Raw genomic sequence first — 23,757 nt, forward strand, 5'->3', positions numbered from 1 at the left:
ATTACTCCTTCTGTTCCTCTCCTAATCCTCTCAATTAAGATCCTCCCATAAGCCTTCCCTACTACACTCAACAGGCTAATCCCTCTGAAATTACTACATTCACACTTGTCCCCTTTTCCCTTGTAAAGAGGAACTATACAGGCACTACTCCAGTCCTCCGGTACTCTACCCTCTCTCCAGCAAACATTAAATAACCTCACCAACCAGTCCACCATCACTGAACCTCCCTTTTTCAGACATTCTGCATGACATCCATCCAGACCAGGTGCCTTACCTGCTTTCATTATCTTTACAACTGCCTTCACCTCATCCATCCTTATTTCTCCTCCATTCTCCTCACTCATCACTCATTTTCTTCGCATTTCCCACTGCAGCTATCTTTCCTTCCCTATCCTCCTTCACATTCAGCAACTCCCTAAAATATTCTGCCCAACTTCCCCTCACTGCCATCTCTTCCATTATCAACTCTCCATCTGTACCTTTTACCTTTTCTTCCCTACTTGATTCGCCTCCTCTTCCTCTCTTAATTTCTTTCCAAAACATCTTTTTATTATTTTCAAAATTTTCTGTCATACTCCTACCCCATTTCACATCTGCTCTTCTCTTTGCCTCCTTTACCTTTTGCTTTACTTCTCTTTTCTTTTCTTTGTACGTCTCATATGACTCCCCTGTCCTCTTTTGTAACCAATCTGTGAATGCTCGCTTCTTCTCTTCTACAACCTTCTTTGTTTCCTCATCCCACCATTCACTACCCTTTCTTCTATTTCCCCCTGTCCTTCTTGTTCCACACACCATCCTTGCACACTTTAAGACTCCCTCCTTGAACCATCCCCATTCCTCCTCCACACCCATCTCTGCTCTATCCTTTACTCCCTCCCACTCCTCCTTCAGCTTCTTTTCGTACTCCTTCTCCTTTTCCTTTTCATTCAAGGAGTTCACTCTAAGAACCTCCCTACCTTTTGTCCCTTTCCTCCTTCTCCATCTATCCTCCACTATGATATACAGATTAACAAAATTGTCGGGGAGACTTACAACTTGCTAAGATCAATAAAAGTGGCATTTACATACTTGGACGAAGACATGATAAAAAAATATTGGTTACATTGATAAGGCCTAGATTAGAGTATGCGGCGACATTGTGGTCCCCCAGTACCAAAAAGAATATAAAGAAAATAGAAAGAATCCAAAGAGCAGCTACAAAAATGGCACCTGCACTTGCAAACCTATCATACGAGGAGAGATTGGCTAAACTGGAGTTACCGACACTGGAGCAAAGAAGAGAGAGAGGTGACCTATTGACCATCTACAGAATCATGAAAGGCACAGAGATACTTGATAGAGAGAACTTACTTAACTGGGACAAAAGAAACACAAGAGGACATGGAAAGAAAATAAAAAAAACATAGCTATAGAAGAGAACTGAAGAAAAACAGTTTTCCACATAGAGTGTTGGACACTTGGAACAAACTGGATAATGAAATAGTATGCGCAAGAACCATTCATGAGTTTAAAAACAAACTAGACACTGCGAGATACAATGGCGGGACATCACGAGCATAGCTCTCCTTCCCGCAAAATACAACTAGGTAAATACACACACACACACACGCACACAAACATAGAAATTACTGATAGAGAGAATCTGATAAAATGGGATGATAGAAATACAAGAGGACACGGAAAGAAAATAAAAAAAAAGACAGCTATAGAAGAGATCTGAAAAAGAACAGCTTTCCTCACAGAGTAATAGACAGTTGGAACAAGTTAGATGAGAAAGTGATGTGTGCAAAAACAATACATGAATTTAAAAATAGTTTAGATAAAATGAGATATGAAGACGGGACACCACGAGCATAGCTCCCCTTCCCGTAAAATACAACTAGGTAAATACAACTAGGTAAATACACATATATAATCTTAGTACAGCGAGTCCGCCTTATACAGTAATTCTTTATCCGGTACATTCACAGTTACGGTATTTGGTAATTACTACCCTCGATTCTATTTACAGTAAGAAAAATTCACAGATACAGTATCTGCTCGTGTTTTGAAGAGGAAAGAGCAGGGAGAAGATACGTCTCCCATATCCTATTATTACATGTTATAATGGGTTCAGTATACGGTAATTTCAATTTGCGGTAAGGTTTTCAGGAACACATATATACCGTTTAACGAGGACTTACTGTATACAGGAAAGGAGTGTCTGTGGGGTGGGGTCCTGAGAGAAAGATTTGTTAGTGTTGATAAGAGAGAACATGTACCTTCCCAATCCTAACACAAGCTCTACTATTCATGTAAAAGCTCTCGAGATCCCTTAACAGCTTTCCCCTATCTCATACCTGCAATACCTTCCTGTCTACCTTGTCATCCGCCTTCTCTAAATCCACACCCAAAAAATATCCTTACTTTTTGCCAAAAACGTCTTGCAAATCTACCCTTCCACAAAAATTTTATCAATGCATCCTTACCCTTTCCTAAAGCCACACTGTTCCTCACCAATTATTTCCTCTGTTCCTCTCTTAATCTTCTCAACACCTTCCCATACGACTTTTCAACTAAGCTCGACAAACTGATCCCTCTAATGCTACTATGTTTATCTAAATTTAAATCTAAGTATGATAGCTGCAGAACAAGATTTAAGTAAAGTTGGAGCCATTTCTTGTGCACCCAAGACACCCTTTCCAACATCCACCCATCTCATTTTTGGTTTTCCTCATGTTCCCTCCCACCACTTCCTTCTACTTTTTGCTAGCCTTTCTCATTCTTTCCTTATGTCCAAACCATCTTTGCAATCTTTGATCTATCTTGTCTGACAGTTTTCATAGTACACCACCATGATATAGGAATTCAGTGTTATTCTTCAAAATTTCATACTTTTTTTTTCAGGCTATGTCCGTCTCCGGTGTGTTGACATTATTCCTGGTGCAATGAGAAACAATACCTATGAAGATATTTACGTTATCATGCCAATACCAGATAGTGATGGCCCTTACCCCTATACGGACAAACGGCCACTAAGATCTTCTTTTAACCTAAGTTATGAGAATGGTGATGGTGATGGTAAAGAAGATGCCAACAAAACCCATATGCATCAAATAGAGGAGGAGATAACACCACCACCTCCAGAAGTATTGAATGTTCGTCGATCCAGTGGGCTCATGCCATTTAACTACCCAACCCGGAACATTCTTGACGATCTAAAGGCCTCATCTGGAAACTCTATCCCTGCTAAAGGCAACAAGAAAATAGATGAAGGCACAAAGACAACAGCAAAGGCATCAACTTCAAAAGCTCCAGAAGATGAAGGCACAAAGACAACAGCAAAGGCATCAACTTCAAAAGCTCCAGAAGATGAAGGCACAAAGACAACAGCAAAGGCATCAACTTCAAAAGCTCCAGAAGATGATACCTCCACAAGTCAAAGTGGCAAATCTTTCCTTAACATTAACTATAATCATGAATTCATCAGAGCAAAACGGCCACCAAGAATTCTACCTGATGACCCAAAACTGTTGATGGTCTACCGTTACCTAAGTGGAATTGAAGAGGACGAAGAGAATGAAGAGGAGGAAGTAAACATAGGGACAAATAAAGAGGAGGAAGTAAACATAGGGACAAATAAAGAGGAGGATGTAAACATTGTGACAAATAAAGAAGAGACGTATCCTGATAACCTACTAAAATCTGGAGAACATCATTTAGAACACGAGAAAGAAAAAGAGGAAAAAGAGGAGGTGGTAAACGAGAACAAAGCCATGAATAATAACTATGACACTACTAGCAGCAAGACCTCTGTCCAGCTGACAGCAACAATACCACGAGATTGTTTCCTTGACAGGAAAATCAAACTTAGAAATGCTGCTGATGTTTATGGTATAGAAGCTTCTTTTGAAAGGCGTACCTATTTCTCATCAGAGTACTACATGAGAAACTTTGAGTTAGACTTCCCAGGTCTGGCAGAGATCCTTGGAAAAGAGCATCTTGTCGACCTCTGTGAGGTTCAAACTCCAGCTATCCTGACACATGACATCAATACAGCTGAAGTGAGTACTGATGCTAATCAAATCACACTTGTCCATAAATTTATGCTACGTGTTATTATGCCTCATTAGCACCTCTGATATTGCCGAAGAAATCTTCAATGATTATCTTTTTCATGTTTATAGTCTATAACTTTGCCCTTTTTACAACTGAAGCCACACAATTCAATTTGTAAAATTTGTTTTGCAGAATGGACCAAAATTCAACACTGAATTCATCCCGACCATTTGTATGAAAGAATGGCCACTCAGTGCCATTGGGTGGAGTTGGCGAAAGCGCAGAACATTGAAAGACACCGAGACGAAGACCCTGTACAGGTAAGATGTCAACCCATGTCAAGAAATAGGACATGTAAAAATTGGTCATTCAAACACACACACACACACACACGAGCATAGCTCCCCTCCCGTATATTACAACTAGGTAAATACACACACACACTGGCACCAATAATGTTTGCTATCTATATGAATGACATGGATGAGGACGTGAACTGCTACATGAGCTTCTTTGCCGATGACGCCAAACTGCTAAGGAAAATAGAAACTGATGAGGACTGTGAAGCACTGCAAGAAGACCTAAATAGGGTATGGAACTGGAGTCAGAAATGGGAAGTGGACTTTAATACTAAGAAGTGTAGCATAATGGAGTTTGGAAAAAGCAAAAACAGAATATCAGGAAAATATACAATTGGAACCAAAGAAGTAAAGAAAGTAGGATCCGAAAAAGATTTGGGAGTAATTATCACGAACGACTTGTCCTATGATATACAGATTAACAAAATTGTCGGGGAGACTTACAACTTGCTAAGATCAATAAAAGTGGCGTTTACATACTTGGACGAAGACATGATAAAAAAAATATTGGTTACATTGATAAGGCCTAGATTAGAGTATGCAGCGACATTGTGGTCCCCCAGTACCAAAAAGAATATAAAGAAAATAGAAAGAATCCAAAGAGCAGCTACAAAAATGGCACCTGCACTTGCAAACCTATCATACGAGGAGAGATTGGCTAAACTGGAGTTACCGACACTGGAGCAAAGAAGAGAGAGAGGTGACCTATTGACCATCTACAGAATCATGAAAGGCACCGAGGTACTCGATAGAGAGAACTTACTTAACTGGGACAAAAGAAACACAAGAGGACATGGAAAGAAAATAAAAAAAACATAGCTATAGAAGAGAACTGAAGAAAAACAGTTTTCCTCATAGAGTTTTGGACACTTGGAACAAACTGGACAATGAAATAGTATGCGCAAAAACCATTCATGAGTTTAAAAACAAACTAGACACTGCAAGATACAAAGGCGGGACATCACGAGCATAGCTCCCCTTCCCGCAAAATACAACTAGGTAAATACATACACACAGCTTCCCTCACAGAGTAATAGACAGTTGGAACAAGTTAGATGAGAAAGTAGTGTGTGTAAAAACAATACATAAATTTAGAAATAGTTTAGATAAAATGAGATATGAAGACGGGACACCACGAGCATAGCTCCCCTTCCCATAAAATACAACTAGGTAAATACACAAGAATAGTGGGATCATATAAATTGGGAGAAGAAAAAAAAAAGTAGAAAATGAGAAGGACCTGGGAGTCATTATTATGAAAATATCCCCTGAGAAACAAACAAAATTTTTGGAGAAACTTATAATTTAATAAGAACAATCAAAGTGGCATTTACATACCTGGATGAAGAAATGGTGAAGAAAATACTAGTCATTTTGATAAGACCAAGATTGGAATATGCAGCGACGACGTGGTCACCGAGTACAAAAAAATGTATAACTTGAAAGAATACAAAGAGCAATTACAAAATTGGCACAAACACTCTCAGAACTATCATATGTGTGTGTGTTTCACCATTGCCTTGGATCATGTGTTGTGCTCATGACTGACAGCCATTTCCCTCTCGAAAGAGCTCAGAGCTCATATATTACCGACCTATGGGTAATGCTGTGACCTTTACATGCACACACACCCCAAACTCCCCACCCACAAGAGTTGGAGTAACAACTCACAGTGCACCGATACCAAAATTATTTCAGCCCTGGGTGGGAGTATGTGTATGTGCATTTATGAGTGTATGTGCGCACTTCTCTTTGTTGCATCTTTCATACAAGACCTGTTCAATATAGGCAACCCTTAAGATTTTCCTCTATGGTGACAAAACTTAGTAATAAAGAAACTCAACCTTATCCACCAATACGGTGTTAGCTCTCAGATAGGCAAAACACTGGTTATTGGTGAAAAATACTAAACTTGCAATAAATGAAGCTGACATATTTAGCATAAGTAATCAGACAGCTAAGTATCAGTGATCAGTGACCAGTAACCTCCAAGAATAAAACTGATCCACTGAACTACAAACCCAATTCATTGATTTTGTTCTGGTGAATGTCCACTGATTTTATGTATTCTGAGGGACCTCTTGACCTTAAAGAATTAATTTTAAATTCTCAGGTGGCCACCACAAGATCGCATCTTCGAGATTCTCCATCATGGTTGCAACCTAGTTCCCATTGGCCATTACAATCCTAAAGAACCCTCAAAACTCATGAAGATTGAGTGGCAATTGCAATTTATTGCAGCTGAAAAAATTCTTCTTCAGAGTCTTGGCCATGTGCAGGTAAGAGCATGTATATTGTTCAAATGGTGTTAAAGAAGTTTTTCAATGCCACCGCCTCAACATGTACTAAGCTATGTACTAAACTGAAGGACAGGGTCTTCACCTAGTCAAGTCCAATGACTACTTAAACAATTTTGCTGAGGACGATTAATTTTTAATTTTTTTTCAAGTTCAGAGAACCTTCAGTTCTTACAGGGTTGACAATGTTGATTAAACCGCTAAAGACGGGTAGTCGATGAAGAAAATGTTCTGGTTAACGGCAAATTCCTCCTCAGCTTTACAGGAACTTCAACCCATTACAGGGTTATACACCCCAACCTAGTTTTGTTTGCACTGAATATTTAGACCTATCACAAGCTAATCCGTTACCATGTAGTAAATTTTTCTGTATTCAGCCTAATTACCTGTTAAATAGAATAATAATGCCTTCCCATTCCCCAACTCCATCCACAGATCCGCCTGCTACTCCTTGTGGAGGCCCTCTTCTTCGATCACCTCCGGACAGTTCCGGGACTTAAGACGCAGCATCTCCGGTACATCCTCTTTTGGATGTGTGAACACAACTTTAGGGACTGGACAGAAGAACACCTTGGTATCAAGCTCAAAGAGTACCTTGATGCACTCTATGAAAGCCTCTCATCCCTTGAGCTACCACACTATTTTGTAGAGGACTGCAACATGTTGGATACTATTCCTGAGAAATACCTACGTCAAGTTCAGGTATTTACCTAGTTGCATTTTATGGGAAGGGGAGCTATGCTCATGGTGTCCCGTCTTCATATCTCATTTGATCTAAACTATTTTTAAATTCATGTACAGTATTGTTTTTGCACACACTACTTTCTCATCTAACTTGTTCCAACTGTCTATTACTCTGTGAGGAAAGCTGTTCTTTTTCAGATCTCTTCTATAGCTGTCTTTCTTGATTTTCTTTCCATGTCCTCTTGTATTTCTATCATCCCATTTTGTGAACAATGCCATGTGCAGGAACAGGGACAGCATGAGGGCAGCGAGAGGAGAAAGTGGGAGAAGGAAATACAGGGAGAAAGCAAGAGGAGAGAAGTGGGAGGAAGAGGAAAAGAGAGGAGGAGAGGGGAGGGGGGAGGGAAGAAGGGGGGGAGGGAAGAAGGGGGGGAGGGAAGAAGGGGAGGGGAGGGGAGGATGAGGGTGCGAGGGGAGGATGAGGGTGCGAGGGGAGGATGAGGGTGCGAGGGGAGGATGAGGGTGCGAGGGGAGGATGAGGGTGCGAGGGGAGGATGAGGGTGCGAGGGGAGGATGAGGGTGCGAGGGGAGGATGAGGGTGCGAGGGGAGGATGAGGGTGCGAGGGGAGGATGAGGGTGCGAGGGGAGGATGAGGGTGCGAGGGGAGGATGAGGGTGCGAGGGGAGGATGAGGGTGCGAGGGGAGGATGAGGGTGCGAGGGGAGGATGAGGGTGCGAGGGGAGGATGAGGGTGCGAGGGGAGGATGAGGGTGCGAGGGGAGGATGAGGGTGCGAGGGGAGGATGAGGGTGCGAGGGGAGGATGAGGGTGCGAGGGGAGGATGAGGGTGCGAGGGGAGGATGAGGGTGCGAGGGGTGGATGAGGGTGCGAGGGGAGAAAAGGGGGAGGATGAGGGTGCGAGGGGAGGAAAGATGGGGAGGAGAGGATGGAAAAGGGGGGAGAGGATGGAAAAGGGGGGAGAGGTGGGAAAAGGGGGGAGAGGTGGGAAAAGGGGGAAGAGGTGGGAAAAGGGGGAAGAGGTGGGAAAAGGGGGAAGAGGTGGGAAAAGGGGGGAGAGGTGGGAAAAGGGGGGAGAGGTGGGAAAAGGGGGGAGAGGTGGGAAAAGGGGGGAGAGGTGGGAAAAGGGGGAAGAGGTGGGAAAAGGGGGGAGAGGTGGGAAAAGGGGGGAGAGGTGGGAAAAGGGGGGAGAGGTGGGAAAAGGGGGGAGAGGTGGGAAAAGGGGGGAGAGGTGGGAAAAGGGGGGAGAGGTGGGAAAAGGGGGGAGAGGTGGGAAAAGGGAGGGAGGTGGGAAAAGGGGGGGAGAGTAGGCTAAATGGGGGAAAGGAGGATGTGTGGAAGATGAGGGGAGGAAGGGAAGGGGGAAGGGGGAAGAGGAAGTGTGGCAGAAAAAGAGGTTTGTTTGTTAATTCAATTATATGAAAGTGGTGGATTGATTGGTTTATTTATTTTATATATATATTTTTTTGAGATTACACAGATCTTAGGTCCAAGCTGGAGACAGTGTTTGAGCCTTTTAATAAATGTAAATGTATTGACAGGGTTTGGAGATGGGTAACACAAAGCTGATCTCCTAGTGTAGTCTTCCTGAAGATCCAACCCATAATTGGTCCCTTGCTATGACCATACTGGTTCTATATTTTTCACACGAATTTTTCTTCTATCTACAGTCCACCGTGCAGAAAATGCGCCTAAACCTCCCTATCTACCTGATGCACACCCTCCATCAGATGCGCACCGAAGGAGTGTACTACCCTAAACTCGACATTCTCAAACTTTACAATATCGTCACCAAGAAGGACTTTGGTGTGCAGGATATCAATCCACAGCTACTTGCAATGACAGGTGGAGTTGAAGCTGGAGAAGGGAATGCCATGAACCAGGTATCTAAATTCTATGGGTCACTTCTGCCAATGTTTTCTTTTTCAAATGTAATTTTGAAAATTCGTTCTTGCAGTCACAAGTTGAAAAACTGTAAAAATAATATGATATACATAAAACAATATATGTGGTGACTTAAATTTTTTTTTTTCCAGCCAAATGACACTGGTGAAGATGTACTCTACAGTAGTTCTGATGAGGAAGAGCGTAATTACAACCAACTCCGTAGAAAACTGGATGTAGAGCGGAGACGAAGGAAGAGAGTGGCAAACGAGGCCAGGGATGTTCTCGTAGACCTGCGGTGGAAGCCACCAAAGAGTGATATTAAGCTTGAAAGTAAGGTGCAAAATGTGAAAGGCATTCGCTCTGGCAAAGTCCTCGAAATCTTTGCAAACCACTTCATCGAAATGGCTAAATCCTCCAACGAATTCAGATCCTATCCACAGGGATACATGTACCTCCTTTTGGCAAGCAATATGGCAACACTTATGAAGGAGACTGGGCACCATGATGAATCATCAAGTTATCAAAAAGAAGTGGAAGAACTTAACATTGCATCCCGTGGTGGTGTGAGAGATATGTTAGGGTCCTCATATACAATCAATGAAAACAGTGACCTTTCCTTGGGGCAGCCCCGTCATAACGGGTCAAACTGGGAGCTCAAGAAGGAAAAACAACCACTTCCACGACCACCTCCAGACACTTCACCAATAACTGGTACAATCTTCCCCAAAATGCCTCCATGGGCTTCGAAACAAAATGACACCCTGATGCACTCTGCATACCAGCTATCTCCCACTGATGATGTTTCCCTTAATTATCACATTTTCGATTCCAAACCTCAAACTCAGTCAAACAGTTTACCTAGTCATGATGATACTCTTAATGATAATGGTGAATCAACACACTTATGAGAACTTCCTTGTAATCACCCATAAAAACTATACTTTCCTTTATATTCAGTTATGACAGCATCTCCATTAAGTTTATATTAAACTTCGTGTAAATACTTTACATGTGTGGAAGGTGTGAAAAGCAGAGGTAGAAGAAGTGAACATGAGGGGGCGATCAAGGATGAGATGGATGGATGGGGTAAAAGGGGCATTGGAGAGAAGGGGAATGTCTATTGAGGAAGGATGGAAGAAGAAAAAGATAGGGGTGAATGGAGAATGGTTGTGTATGGATGATACTGTGATGCATGAAAGTGAGTGGGTGGGGGATGGGGCAGTGGGGTTGTGTGAAAAAATAATTTGACGCAGCCCGAAGGGATTTTCCCCCCCGTCTTCTCTTTTTCTGCATGAGGGGATGGGGGGGGGTTGCCAATTTAATGAGGCGGCCTTGCTGTGAATGTGCTGTGCCTTGCGACACTGCTCCTGACCCAGGGCAGTGGGTGAGATGCAGGAATGACCCATCATGCAAGAGGACCCATCATGCAAGAGGAGCCACGATAAGAGGGGGGGACGGGGGAGTGAATGGGAAAGGAGTATGTGGGGATGGAATGGGAAAGGAGTATGTGGGGATGGAATGGGAAAGGAGTATGTGGGGATGGAATGGGAAAGGAGTATGTGGGGATGGAATGGGAAAGGAGTATGTGGGGATGGAATGGGAAAGGAGTATGTGGGGATGGAATGGGGATGGAATGGGAAAGGAGTATGTAGGGTGGAATGGGAAAGGAGTATGTGAGGATGGAATGGGTGGGAGTGGAATGGGTGGGAGTGGATTTCATGCCTTCGTTTTTTGGCTACCTCCCTTGTAAAGGGGAAAAACCCTTAGGTATATGTAAATACTTTATAAATCATGTTCACACTTCTTTGAACACTGAATAAGCCTACCAACTTTATCAACAATAAAGGGCATATTTCATCAGGATTTGGAAAAAAAAAAATCCATTTAACTTTAATGTGAACAAAGCTTTAATGAATATGCTACATTTTTGTGTATGGTGTATCCTAAATGTATTACTTTCTTATAGGTGTAATCATTTCATAATAAAGTGAATAATTATGCAATTACATATTGTTGAAATATACCCATCTCCTTTATTTTTCGAGCTTACGACTCGCTCCTCCTATTTTTCGAGCTTACGACTCGGACTCCTATTTTTCGAGCTTATGACTCGGACTCCTATTTTTCGAGCTTATGACTCGCTCCTCCTTTATTTTTCGAGCTTACGACTCGCTCCTCCTATTTTTCGAGCTTACGACTCGGACTCCTATTTTTCGAGCTTATGACTCGGACTCCTATTTTTCGAGCTTATGACTCGGACTCTTATTTTTCGAGCTTATGACTCGGACTCTTATTTTTCGAGCTTATGACTCGGACTCTTATTTTTCGAGCTTATGACTCGGACTCTTATTTTTCGAGCTTATGACTCGGACTCTTATTTTTCGAGCTTATGACTCGGACTCTTATTTTTCGAGCTTATGACTCGGACTCTTATTTTTCGAGCTTATGACTCGGACTCTTATTTTTCGAGCTTATGACTCGGACTCTTATTTTTCGAGCTTATGACTCGGACTCTTATTTTTCGAGCTTATGACTCGGACTCTTATTTTTCGAGCTTATGACTCGGACTCTTATTTTTCGAGCTTATGACTCGGACTCTTATTTTTCGAGCTTATGACTCGGACTCTTATTTTTCGAGCTTATGACTCGGACTCTTATTTTTCGAGCTTATGACTCGGACTCTTATTTTTCGAGCTTATGACTCGGACTCTTATTTTTCGAGCTTATGACTCGGACTCTTATTTTTCGAGCTTATGACTCGGACTCTAATTTTTCGAGCTTATGACTCGGACTCTAATTTTTCGAGCTTATGACTCGGACTCTTATTTTTCGAGCTTATGACTCGGACTCTTATTTTTCGAGCTTATGACTCGGACTCTTATTTTTCGAGCTTATGACTCGGACTCTTATTTTTCGAGCTTATGACTCGGACTCTTATTTTTCGAGCTTATGACTCGGACTCTTATTTTTCGAGCTTATGACTCGGACTCTTATTTTTCGAGCTTATGACTCGGACTCTTATTTTTCGAGCTTATGACTCGGACTCTTATTTTTCGAGCTTATGACTCGGACTCTTATTTTTCGAGCTTATGACTCGGACTCTTATTTTTCGAGCTTATGACTCGGACTCTTATTTTTCGAGCTTATGACTCGGACTCTTATTTTTCGAGCTTATGACTCGGACTCTTATTTTTCGAGCTTATGACTCGGACTCTAATTTTTCGAGCTTATGACTCGGACTTTTCTTCGAGCTTACGACTCACTCCTATTTTTTGAGCTTCCCACTCTGATTCCTCCATTTTTTTTTTTTTTTTTTTTTTTTGTAGCTTCCCACTCAGATCTTATATTTTTCAAGCTTCTGCCTCCGATCCTCTATTTTTCCAACTTCTACCTCTAAAACCTCTATTATTCAAGTTTCCGTCCCCTCTCTCTTTCAAGCTTCCAATTCCTGCTCCTATTTTTGAACTTCCAATTCCTGCTCCTATTTTTGAACTTCCAATTCCTGCTCCTATTTTTGAACTTCCAATTCCTGCTCCTATTTTTGAACTTCCAATTCCTGCTCCTATTTTTGAACTTCCAATTCCTGTTTCGAGCATCCGACTCCAAATCCTCTATTTTTCAAGCTTCAGACACCTATTTTTTGATCTACAGAAATCTATTTTTTTTAATCTAAAAGAAATTTTTTTTTAATCTACCGACTTCTACTATTTTATTAATCTACAGACTTCTACTATTTTATTAATCTACAGACTTCTACTATTTTATTAATCTACAGACTTCTACTATTTTATTAATCTACAGACTTCTACTATTTTATTAATCTACAGACTTCTACTATTTTATTAATCTACAGACTTTACTATTTTATTAATCTACAGACTTCTACTATTTTATTAATCTACAGACTTCTACTATTTTATTAATCTACAGACTTCTACTATTTTATTAATCTACAGACTTCTACTATTTTATTAATCTACAGACTTCTACTATTTTATTAATCTACAGACTTCTACTATTTTATTAATCTACAGACTTCTACTATTTTATTAATCTACAGACTTCTACTATTTTATTAATCTACAGACTTCTACTATTTTATTAATCTACAGACTTCTACTATTTTATTAATCTACAGACTTCTACTATTTTATTAATCTACAGACTTCTACTATTTTATTAATCTACAGACTTCTACTATTTTATTAATCTACAGACTTCTATCCTTTTAATCTACCGACTCCTTTTAATCTACCGACTTATAATCTACCGACTTATAATCTACCGACTTATAATCTACCGACTCCTTATAATCTACCGACTTATAATCTACCGACTTATAATCTACCGACTTATAATCTACCGACTTATAATCTACCGACTATCTTTTCAATCTACCGACTATCTTTTCAATCTACCGACTATCTTTTCAATCTACCGACTATCTTTTCAATCTACCGACTATCTTTTCAATCTACCGACTATCTTTTCAATCTACCGACTATCTTTTCAATCTACCGACTATCTTTTCAATCTACCGACTATCTTTTCAATCTACCGACTATCTTTTCAATCTACCGACTATCTTTTCAATCTACCGACTATCTTTTCAATCTACCGACTATCTTTTCAATCTACCGACTATCTTTTCAATCTACCGACTATCTTTTCAATCTACCGACTATCTTTTCAATCTACCGACTATCTTTTCAATCTACCGACTATCTTTTCAATCTACCGACTATCTTTTCAATCTACCGACTCTTTTTAATCTACCGACTCTTTTTAATCTACCGACTCTTTTTAATCTACCGACTCTTTTTAATCTACCGACTATCTTTTTAATCTACCGACTATCTTTTTAATCTACCGACTCTTTTTAATCTACCGACTCTTTTTAATCTACCGACTATCTTTTCAATCTACCGACTCTTTTTAATCTACCGACTCTTTTTAATCTACCGACTCTTTTTAATCTACCGACTCTTTTTAATCTACCGACTCTTTTTAATCTACCGACTCTTTTTAATCTACCGACTCTTTTTAATCTACCGACTATCTTTTTAATCTACCGACTATCTTTTTAATCTACCGACTATCTTTTTAATCTACCGACTATCTTTTTAATCTACCGACTATCTTTTTAATCTACCGACTATCTTTTTAATCTACCGATTCTTCTATCTTTTTAATCTACCGATTCTTCTATCTTTTTAATCTACCGATTCTTCTATCTTTTTAATCTACCGATTCTTCTATCTTTTTAATCTACCGATTCTTCTATCTTTTTAATCTACCGATTCTTCTATCTTTTTAATCTACCAACTCCTATTTTTCCAGCTACCGACTCTTCTATTTTTTCAGCTACCGACTCTTCTATTTTTCCAGCTACCGACTCTTCTATTTTTCCAGCTACCGACTCTTCTATTTTTCCAGCTACCGACTCTTCTATTTTTCCAGCTACCGACTCTTCTATTTTTCCAGCTACCGACTCTTCTATTTTTCCAGCTACCGACTCTTCTATTTTTCCAGCTACCGACTCTTCTATTTTTCCAGCTACCGACTCTTCTATTTTTCCAGCTACCGACTCTTCTATTTTTCCAGCTACCGACTCTTCTATTTTTCCAGCTACCGACTCTTCTATTTTTCCAGCTACCGACTCTTCTATTTTTCCAGCTACCGACTCTTCTATTTTTCCAGCTACCGACTCTTCTATTTTTCCAGCTACCGACTCTTCTATTTTTCCAGCTACCGACTCTTCTATTTTTCCAGCTACCGACTCTTCTATTTTTCCAGCTACCGACTCTTCTATTTTTCCAGCTACCGACTCTTCTATTTTTCCAGCTACCGACTCTTCTATTTTTCCAGCTACCGACTCTTCTATTTTTCCAGCTACCGACTCTTCTATTTTTCCAGCTACCGACTCTTCTATTTTTCCAGCTACCGACTCTTCTATTTTTCCAGCTACCGACTCTTCTATTTTTCCAGCTACCGACTCTTCTATTTTTCCAGCTACCGACTCTTCTATTTTTCCAGCTACCGACTCTTCTATTTTTCCAGCTACCGACTCTTCTATTTTTCCAGCTACCGACTCTTCTATTTTTCCAGCTACCGACTCTTCTATTTTTCCAGCTACCGACTCTTCTATTTTTCCAGCTACCGACTCTTCTATTTTTCCAGCTACCGACTCTTCTATTTTTCCAGCTACCGACTCTTCTATTTTTCCAGCTACCGACTCTTCTATTTTTCCAGCTACCGACTCTTCTATTTTTCCAGCTACCGACTCTTCTATTTTTCCAGCTACCGACTCTTCTATTTTTCCAGCTACCGACTCTTCTATTTTTCCAGCTACCGACTCTTCTATTTTTCCAGCTACCGACTCTTCTATTTTTCGAGCTACTGACTCTTCTATTTTTCGAGCTACTGACTTCTATTTTTCGAGCTACTATTTTTCATTTAAAGAGACTGAAACCATCAGACCTACTGTCACTGGGTAAGAGAAGAGGCAATCTGGTAGTCACATTCAGGACAATAATGAAAATAAAACTGCAGGCGAGATACTATGGTCTATGATGCAAGTCACTACATCATGGAAACCTGCTAATTCTTAGATTGCTGTTAGCTGTAAATTAGAAAAAACGAAACTGTCATACCTGAATACCATGTGTAGAATAAAAGTCTGCTGTGCCCAGTGATGCATATAACTTGTACCCCATCCGTGCAAGAGTCCTCGCTGCTGGTAGAAGTTCATTCTTATGCTGCAAAATAGTGATAAAGAGATTAATCATAATGTGAGCAATCAATTGATCAATCAAGCGAATGCTTCATGTCTCTTGCACAAGAACCACATCTCCTAGCAAACTGGCAACAGGTAGATTGGCCTGAAAATCACTTCAGAAAGAAGTATTTATCTAATTGTAATGTACAGGAAAAAGAGCAATGTTTTGGGTCCTATCTTCTCCTCTTCAATTTATCCTTAGATTCTAGCCTCATTTTCATGTACAGTTCCACCTTAATCTATATCCTTGATTTCCAATTATATCTACGTTTGAATTTATGTAATGCTCCAGTTTGGGCTATATCACCTTCTAAGGTATTCTACATCTTTATGCATCTATATGGATACATGAAGGGTTTGGAAGTATGGTGGGGGTTACAAAGATGGAGGGAGGGAAGGAGGGGAGGAGGAGAGCAGGAATGGAAAGAGCTGGTAGATTAGAGCTGATGAAAGAATGGAATGGCTTGGGTACATGGATGGAATAAGTGGGTATCAAGCCCTAGTATATGAAACTATTATATACTCTCATTACCTTGTTTGTATTTTCATGTATGTAACATTTGAATACTTTTATCTTATGCTGATATGTTCATCTTCTGTGCCATGTTATTGTTGCTTCATCATTATGTTATAAATGATATATGCATATATGCAATGAAGTAGATAAGTGGAGGTATGAAAGCGGAACGAGGAGGGAATGCCTTGAGCTTCCCGCTGGACTGCCTATGTGACTCAAGGCAGGTATGAAGGTGTGAATATGGATGGAGGAGGCTTTATTCCAGACGTCCACCTTGCCGGATGCCAAGCGACAGCCCCAGTATAGCTACAACCTGCCATTTTTTTTCACCTAACTGTACGATTTTGTGACATCGCATGTGCTCAAAAATATATAAGCAGCACCAAAGGATGCACTTCTGGTTAAAAAATTTAGATTACTGTCCATTAGGATGGGTGCTCTTGTATATCAGCCCATTGCTGATCCTGATCACCCTGAGCAGTGGTCTTCCCATACATGATTGAAACCCTCAGTCACCATCATATATTAGAGCTTGCCGATCCTCATCATGCTGAGCAGTGGTCTTCCTGTGCGTGATTGAAACCCTCAGTCACTATTGTACATCAGCCTCATGCCAATCCTCAAATAAAAAGTAGAATGAGAAATAGACATTTGGGAATGGATGTTAAGAGGAGATTGTATGAAAGGATGATTGTGCTGACAACACTGTATGGAGCAGAAACATGAAACATACTCGAGATGAAATGTCTGAGAAATATGGTAGTCTTGAGAATCCATGATAAATTGGAAAGTAGGAAATGGGATTGAGTACTGCTCCTTTCCTATGTACTACAATTAGGTAAATACAAATTCTACTAATCTTGACAAAGGCAACTTGGGAGTATCCTTAGATATCTCCAATAACCTACTCCAGTACCCCATAACATGTCTATACAAAACCAATTACTGTACATGCATTACAAAATGTAATTTTCGCAGGAAAATTAATTTTTCCCTGATACAAACCTGAGGTACTCCTTACAATAGGATACTTTCGCGTAGCGCGAATATTTCTACTGCGAAATTAAAATCCTCACTCTGTGGGTCTGGGCAACGCTTATCCTCAGTAAGGGGCCCCATTGGGGCAAGGGGGGGGGGGCCCTTGCCCTCCACCACAAGTCTCGCACACTATAACCATTCTCTGAGCCAGGTATGAATTAAGCACAAGGTTTGTCAGGCAAGGAGAAGGAACTGTTTAGAGGGGTGGTTGAGGAGGGCCATTAAAGGTAAGGAGTACCTCAGGTTTGTATCAGGGAATAATTAATTTTCCTGCGAAAATTACATTTGTTCCGAAGAATACAAACTCTTCGGTACTCCTTACAATAGGAGACTCGGACTTAGGAGGGAAGGAAGTTGTTATTTAGCCTGGGAAACCGCTGTAAGGAAAATCTAGTGTGCTAAGACTATGTTGACCAGACCCCTATACATTCCCCTCACTTTGAAGTGCACCCCTTTCTGTTCCCTGGAGTGGAGACAGGCAGGTTATAATCACTTTTGTACCACTGAAGGACTTGAATTGATTCCCTTGGAATGCTTGAGAGCCCGCGGGTGAGGTAAGGGAATGTAAGAGTATGAGAAGGACTTTGGAAAGTTATCCCTGCAGTTGCCGAGCCAGAACCTGGATGAGTTGTCAGGGTCGGCTGTGTGCTCTTGAGGAGGGGTATATCATTTTCAGGACTTCTTGGGCGGCCACTATGGGGCCCAAAGATAAGTTCCCTAAAGATTCCCGCATAACTTCTTTGAGGTAAAAGGAAGTGAACGTATTCTGGCTCTTCCATATACCTGCTTGAAGAACCTGGTTGACTGACAGATTCTTTCTGATGACTAGGGAGGTCCCTACTGCCCTCAGGTCATGGGCAATCTGTGTGGTTCATGTCGCAGGCTCTGCGGATGACTTCCATTGTCCAGTAAGAAATGGAATTCTTAGTGATGGGCTACCTTTAGTAGAGATGAACAACCTCTTTAATTCTGGTCGAAGATGTTCGGTTCTCTTGAGGTAGGTCCGGATGGCTCGTACCGGGCATAGAACTGTTTCAGTCTATTCTCCCCCTGCACATTCGTCTAAGGACGGAACACTAAAGGACCAGAATCTAGGGTCGGATTTGGCAGGATCTTGGTTTTTGGCAATGAATTGAGGCATGAAAGTGAAGGAGACCTCTTTCCATCCTTTGGAATGGGCAACTCTATAAGAGATGGCATGTAACTCCCCTACTCTCTTGGAAGATGCCAGGGCTAGCAGAAAAAACTGTCCTCTAGGTGAGGTCCTTCAGATGTGCCTCTCGGAGAGGTTCGTAAGGGGGACCCCTCAGAGAGTTCAGGACTAATGCCACATCCCGCGGAGGAGAACTGATTTCCCTGGGGGGGCATGATCTTTGAAGTGCCTGAAGAGCATGGAAATTTCCGGTGAAAGGGCTAGGACCATGCCCTTCAGAGAAAACACCTGATTTAGAGCTGCCCTATAGCCTTGTACTGCCGAGAGGGAGATCTTCTTGGACTTCCTGAGGAAGTGGAAGGAGGCGATCTCAGGAATGGTGGCTCGATCTGGGACTAACTTCCTGGAGTGGCACCATTTTGCAAAGGCATTGCATTTCCCTTGATAAAGGTTAGCTGAGGAAGAGCGAATAGGAGCGGACATGTCCTCTGCCACTTCTCTGGGAAAACCCTTCTTTAGGAGGATCCGGACCATAGTCTGAACGCGTGAAGATTGAGTGCTGAAGGGTTCTTGTGCCAAGGCCCGTTGATGGGTGGATACAGAAGATCTGGTCTTCCCTGAAGGGCCAGAGGCTCTTCTACTGCTAGCTCGAGGGCGTCTGGAAACCATGGGGCTTCGGGCCACCAAGGAGCGATCAAAGTCATCCGAAGGTAGGATGCGTGTCTTGCTCTCAGGAGTACCTTCTGGAGCAAGGGAAATGGTGGGAAAGCGTAGGAGTCCAGGTTGTCCCAACTTTGCAGAAGAGCGTCTTCTCCTGCTGCCAGAGGATCCGGGAAAGGGCTGAAATATATTGGGAGTTGGTGATTCCATCTCATTGCAAAAAGGTCCACTAGAGGGGAGCCCCATTTGCTGAGGATGAAGTTCGCTACCTCTCGATAGAGGGACCATTCTGTGTTGATTATCTGATTCTTCCTGCCGAGGTGGTCCGCCCAGACATGCCTCTTCCCCGGGATGTAGCGGGCTTTGAGTGACACCTGGAGATTCTTGGCTAGGTTGAGGATGTCCATCATCAGAAGGCATAGTTCCTGGGAGACTGTGCCCCCCTTGCTCGTTCAGGTAGGCTACTACCGAGGAATTGTCCGACATTATGCCCACTACTTTTCCTGAGACTTGAGACTTGAAGTGACGGAGAGCCAGGAGTACTGCTTTCAACTCAAGCCAATTGATATGGGCTGTCCGCTCGACTGTGGACCAGGAACCGCTGATGTGATCGTCGTTGAGGTGGGCTCCCCAGCCCTCCTTGGAGGCATCGGAGAACAGGAGGACTTCGGGGGGAGATGGGCCGAGGGGCATCCCCATGAGAAGGTTGCATGGGCCTTCCACCAGAGAAGAGAATCCTTGACTTCTTCGGTGAGGGAGATGTGTTGTAGGGGTTCTCCCTCTTGCGGGGCCCACTGAGACTTGAGGAGCCACTGTAGCGGTCGCATTCTTTGTCTACTCCTGGGGATTAATTTCTCTATGGAGGCCATATGGCCCAGGAGGATTTGGCATTGTGTCGCCGTCAGGAACCTGTGCAACTAGAGAAGCGAGATTCTGGATCCCCTTTTCTACTGGGAAGGACTCCATTAGGGAGGAGTCCAGGACCATACCCAGGTACGTGACTCTCTGTCTTGGTAAGAAATCTGACTTTTCCGGGTTGACTACTGTGCCCAGTTTCAGGACAAAGGTTAGGACCATTCTCAGGTGTTCTTGGCATAGCTGGGCGGAATGTGCAAGGATCAGCCAGTTATCCAAGTAACGGAGTAGTTGAATTCCCCTGGAGTGGGACCACGCTGAAACGAGGTTGAACACACTGGAGAAGACTTGGGGTGCTGTGGAAAGTCCGAAGCAGAGGCAGGGGAAGTGGAAGGTGTTGCCAATGTGGATGATTCTGAGGAATTTCCTGGAGGAGGGATGCACTGGTATGTGGAAATAGGCATCTTGGAGGTCCAGCGACACCATGAAGTCCCCTTCCCTGATAGACGCCCTTACGGACTCTGGGGTGTCCATTCGGAACTTTGTCAGGGAAAGGAACTTGTTGAGTGGAGACAAATAGATGACTGGTCTCCACACCCTTGTTGTCTTTTCTACTAGGAATAGCCTTGAGTAGAACCCTGGGTCCGGAGTCGAGACTTCCTCTAAAGCTCCTTTCTGGAGCAGAACGGAGGATTCCTCCGCTAGGGCCCGCCCGCGAGCCGAGTCCGGGTGGAAGCTGCTGACTTGGATGGGATAGGGGGAGAGGTTTGGGACAGTGGGAAAGGGAAGACAATAGCCTGTCTTAATGACTTAGTAGGTCCAGTCTTCCGCCCCGGCCTCTTCCCATGCTCTCCAGTAGAGGGAGAGGCAACCCCCTATCTTGTGCGGAGGGGCTGGCGAATTCCTAGGATTCCTGTGGGGGAGTCCGGAGCCTCTATAATGTTTGCGTCTAGGATCTCTAGTCGTAAAGGGACGGGGCTTTCCTGTCTGCCTTTTCGACTTTGAGTGGAGGGGTAGGGAATCAGCATGCGGGTTAGAAGGGAGGCCCTCTTCAATGGAGCATAAATATATCTGAGGGGATCACTGGGGTCTCCTAGGATGGTGTCTCTCCTGCGGGACTCAATGTTGGCCCAAGACGTTAAGAGGCAGGCCGCTTGATGCTTCAGAGCTCTGCTCGAGCTTTCCCATAGAGCCTGGAGGTTGCATTCCCCTTGGGGTTGCAGCCCGGGTAAAAACTCCCTTACTGAAGCCAAGACGCGTTCCAGCCAGGAGTGCACCGCGAGAGAGAGAGCCAGGCCCTGAACGAGGTCCCTGGATTCTCTGCCGGAAAGGATGACGTTTCTTCTGAGCAGTGAATCCACGTCCGCTTTGACAAGCTCTGGTAACCGAGCCGGGATCAAGGCTGCTTAAGGTTTGTCCCTGATGGGAAGTAGAAGCGTTTTTGCTGTTCCACTGGAACAGAGCCCCAGCGCGGTTTTTCGGTTGCCCGGTTTGTGAGTGCGTCGGAGGCCTGGTTCATGGCTCGTACCGTCTGTGTACTCCATGGGAGTTGGTTTTGTTGTTTGAGAATTGCCCGTCCTGAAGATTTCAGACTCGAACGTGACTTCCACTTCTTGTGGAAGGCTCAGTTGATTAGCTCTCCTAACTTTAGAGAGGATCTCTGAGCAGGAGGGTGTAACAACCATCGGGGATTCCAACTGGGAATCCTACGAAGTTTGGTAACTTGCCCTCTCATCCCCGGCGCTGTGGACATCGTCGCCGTCGTAGCTGGCGCCTGTCCGGTCAGCGAGAAACACCGCGTCTGCAACCTCGTCCCTGATCTCTGTCCTCGTGAGCAAAGGGCATGAAAAGGTCACCGTTGATCACCCGGCTCTTCCTACGGTGGGTGTTATGCGTACTGCGGGATTCCTGAGTAGAAGAGACTAAGGGTTTCTTTGTCTTTGAACCCGGGTTCTTTGTCCGTGCCGGCGTCGAGTTTCCGGGATGCATCGGGGGCAAGCCGCAAGCGACCACATCCGGGAAAAATGTCATACAGGAGCGGTAGCTAGAGGTGGCCTGAGGCGCATGTCCGTCTACGCTAACCGTCCTGGTTGAAGGAAGAGAGGACAACTTGGACCCTGAGAATGACTCGAAGTGGACATTGTACCACCTTCCTGGCTACTACGCTTTGGAGGAGGGACCGTCGAGTATCCGGGATGGGTCGAGGGCAAGCCGCAAGCGACCTCATCCGGGAAAAATCTCGTACAGGAACGGTAGCTAGAGGTGGCCTGAGGCGCATGTCCGTCTACGCTAACCGTCCTGGTTGAAGGAATAGAGGACAACTTGGCCTGAGAATGACTCGAGGTGGACGTTGTACCACTTTCCTGTCTACTACGCTTTGGAGGAGGGACCGTCGAGTTTCCGGGATGGGTCGAGGGCAAGCCGCAAGCGACCTCATCCGGGAAAAATCTCGTACAGGAACGGTAGCTAGAGGTGGCCTGAGGCGCATGTCCGTCTACGCTAACCGTCCTGGTTAAAGGAATAAAGGACAACTTGGCTTGAGAATGACTCGAGGTGGACGTTGTACCACTTTCCTGTCTACTACGCCGTGGAGGAGGGAGAGAACTGCTCGTCTCCTCTGAAGCCGTAGTCTGCCTTCTCTTGTTTTTGGGGGGTGAAGAGGGAAGCCATTTTCTATGCATGCGCACCTTTTCCCCTGCATGTGCTTTCCTGTGAACATGAAAGTACACGGAACACTGACTATCATCTCACTGAATGCACGTCTCACACGGGGATGAAGGTGAACACTTAAGAGCTATACACTTGAAACACCAAATGTGAGGATCCACTTGGGCTGGCGGTAAGGGGGTGAAACAAAGGTATCTCCCTTCGGCGAAGGCACACAACCCATCTTGAACAACAACAATACTGGAACCAGATTCCATACTTACAGTGAAGGGTAGGATACCCGGTGGCGGTTAAGGGAATAATACAGGAAAGGGAGAAGCACTTAATAAATTCCAGGACACAGGATGGCGTAGGGAAACCCCGATGAAATTGAAGGACGACGAACTCCTTAGCGTCCTGGGAGTGAGCTGGCGACAATCGAAGCGGGTTGCTTGATTTTCGGCACATACGTAAACATAGAACCGTTGAGTAATTAACGGTTCGCTGCCGCGCTAATAATGGAGTTTGACTGAGAATCGGCCCATTAAGGGGGAAACCGATAAAAACTAAACATGTATAGTAGAGAGATGTTAACGCGGTCACTACTGCGAAGAGAATGGTTATAGTGTGCGAGACTTGTGGTGGAGGGCAAGGGCCCCCCCCCCTTGCCCCAATGGGGCCCCTTACTGAGGATAAGCGTTGCCCAGACCCACAGAGTGAGGATTTTAATTTCGCAGTAGAAATATTCGCGCTACGCGAAAGTATCCTATTGTAAGGAGTACCGAAGAGTTTGTATTCTTCGGAACAAACAAGGATTCCACAAATGACA

The 23,757-nt window shown here is 43.4% G+C and overlaps 2 protein-coding genes across 4 annotated transcripts in view; one reads left to right on the forward strand and one right to left on the reverse strand.

Moving 5' to 3' along the window:
* LOC143040632 (uncharacterized) overlaps window positions 1-11,285 on the forward strand; it is a 39,247-nt gene extending 27,962 nt beyond the window's left edge. Inside the window, exons 7-13 of one of the 2 annotated variants that reach the window (XM_076211812.1) lie at window positions 2,887-3,255; window positions 3,358-4,043; window positions 4,231-4,358; window positions 6,511-6,676; window positions 7,130-7,396; window positions 9,065-9,277; window positions 9,431-11,285. In XM_076211812.1, the coding sequence (XP_076067927.1) occupies window positions 2,887-3,255; window positions 3,358-4,043; window positions 4,231-4,358; window positions 6,511-6,676; window positions 7,130-7,396; window positions 9,065-9,277; window positions 9,431-10,189 (2,588 nt within the window). In that variant the 3' untranslated portion in view covers window positions 10,190-11,285. Of the gene's footprint in view, window positions 1-2,886; window positions 4,044-4,230; window positions 4,359-6,510; window positions 6,677-7,129; window positions 7,397-9,064; window positions 9,278-9,430 lie in introns of both variants that reach the window. The other variant, XM_076211811.1, reaches the window with a different exon arrangement.
* The window catches only part of r (carbamoyl-phosphate synthetase 2, aspartate transcarbamylase, and dihydroorotase rudimentary), a 147,393-nt gene that overhangs the window by 72,850 nt on the left and 50,786 nt on the right, over window positions 1-23,757 (reverse strand). For both annotated transcript variants that reach the window (XM_076211810.1, XM_076211809.1), the window contains exon 26: window positions 15,935-16,039. In XM_076211810.1, coding sequence (XP_076067925.1) covers window positions 15,935-16,039 — 105 coding nt within the window. The remainder of the gene's footprint in view (window positions 1-15,934; window positions 16,040-23,757) is intronic.

The sequence above is a fragment of the Oratosquilla oratoria genome, chromosome 29, assembly GCF_046742065.1.
Source record: "Oratosquilla oratoria isolate Oo_2021 chromosome 29, ASM4674206v1, whole genome shotgun sequence".
NCBI classification, from domain to species: Eukaryota; Metazoa; Arthropoda; class Malacostraca; order Stomatopoda; family Squillidae; genus Oratosquilla; species Oratosquilla oratoria.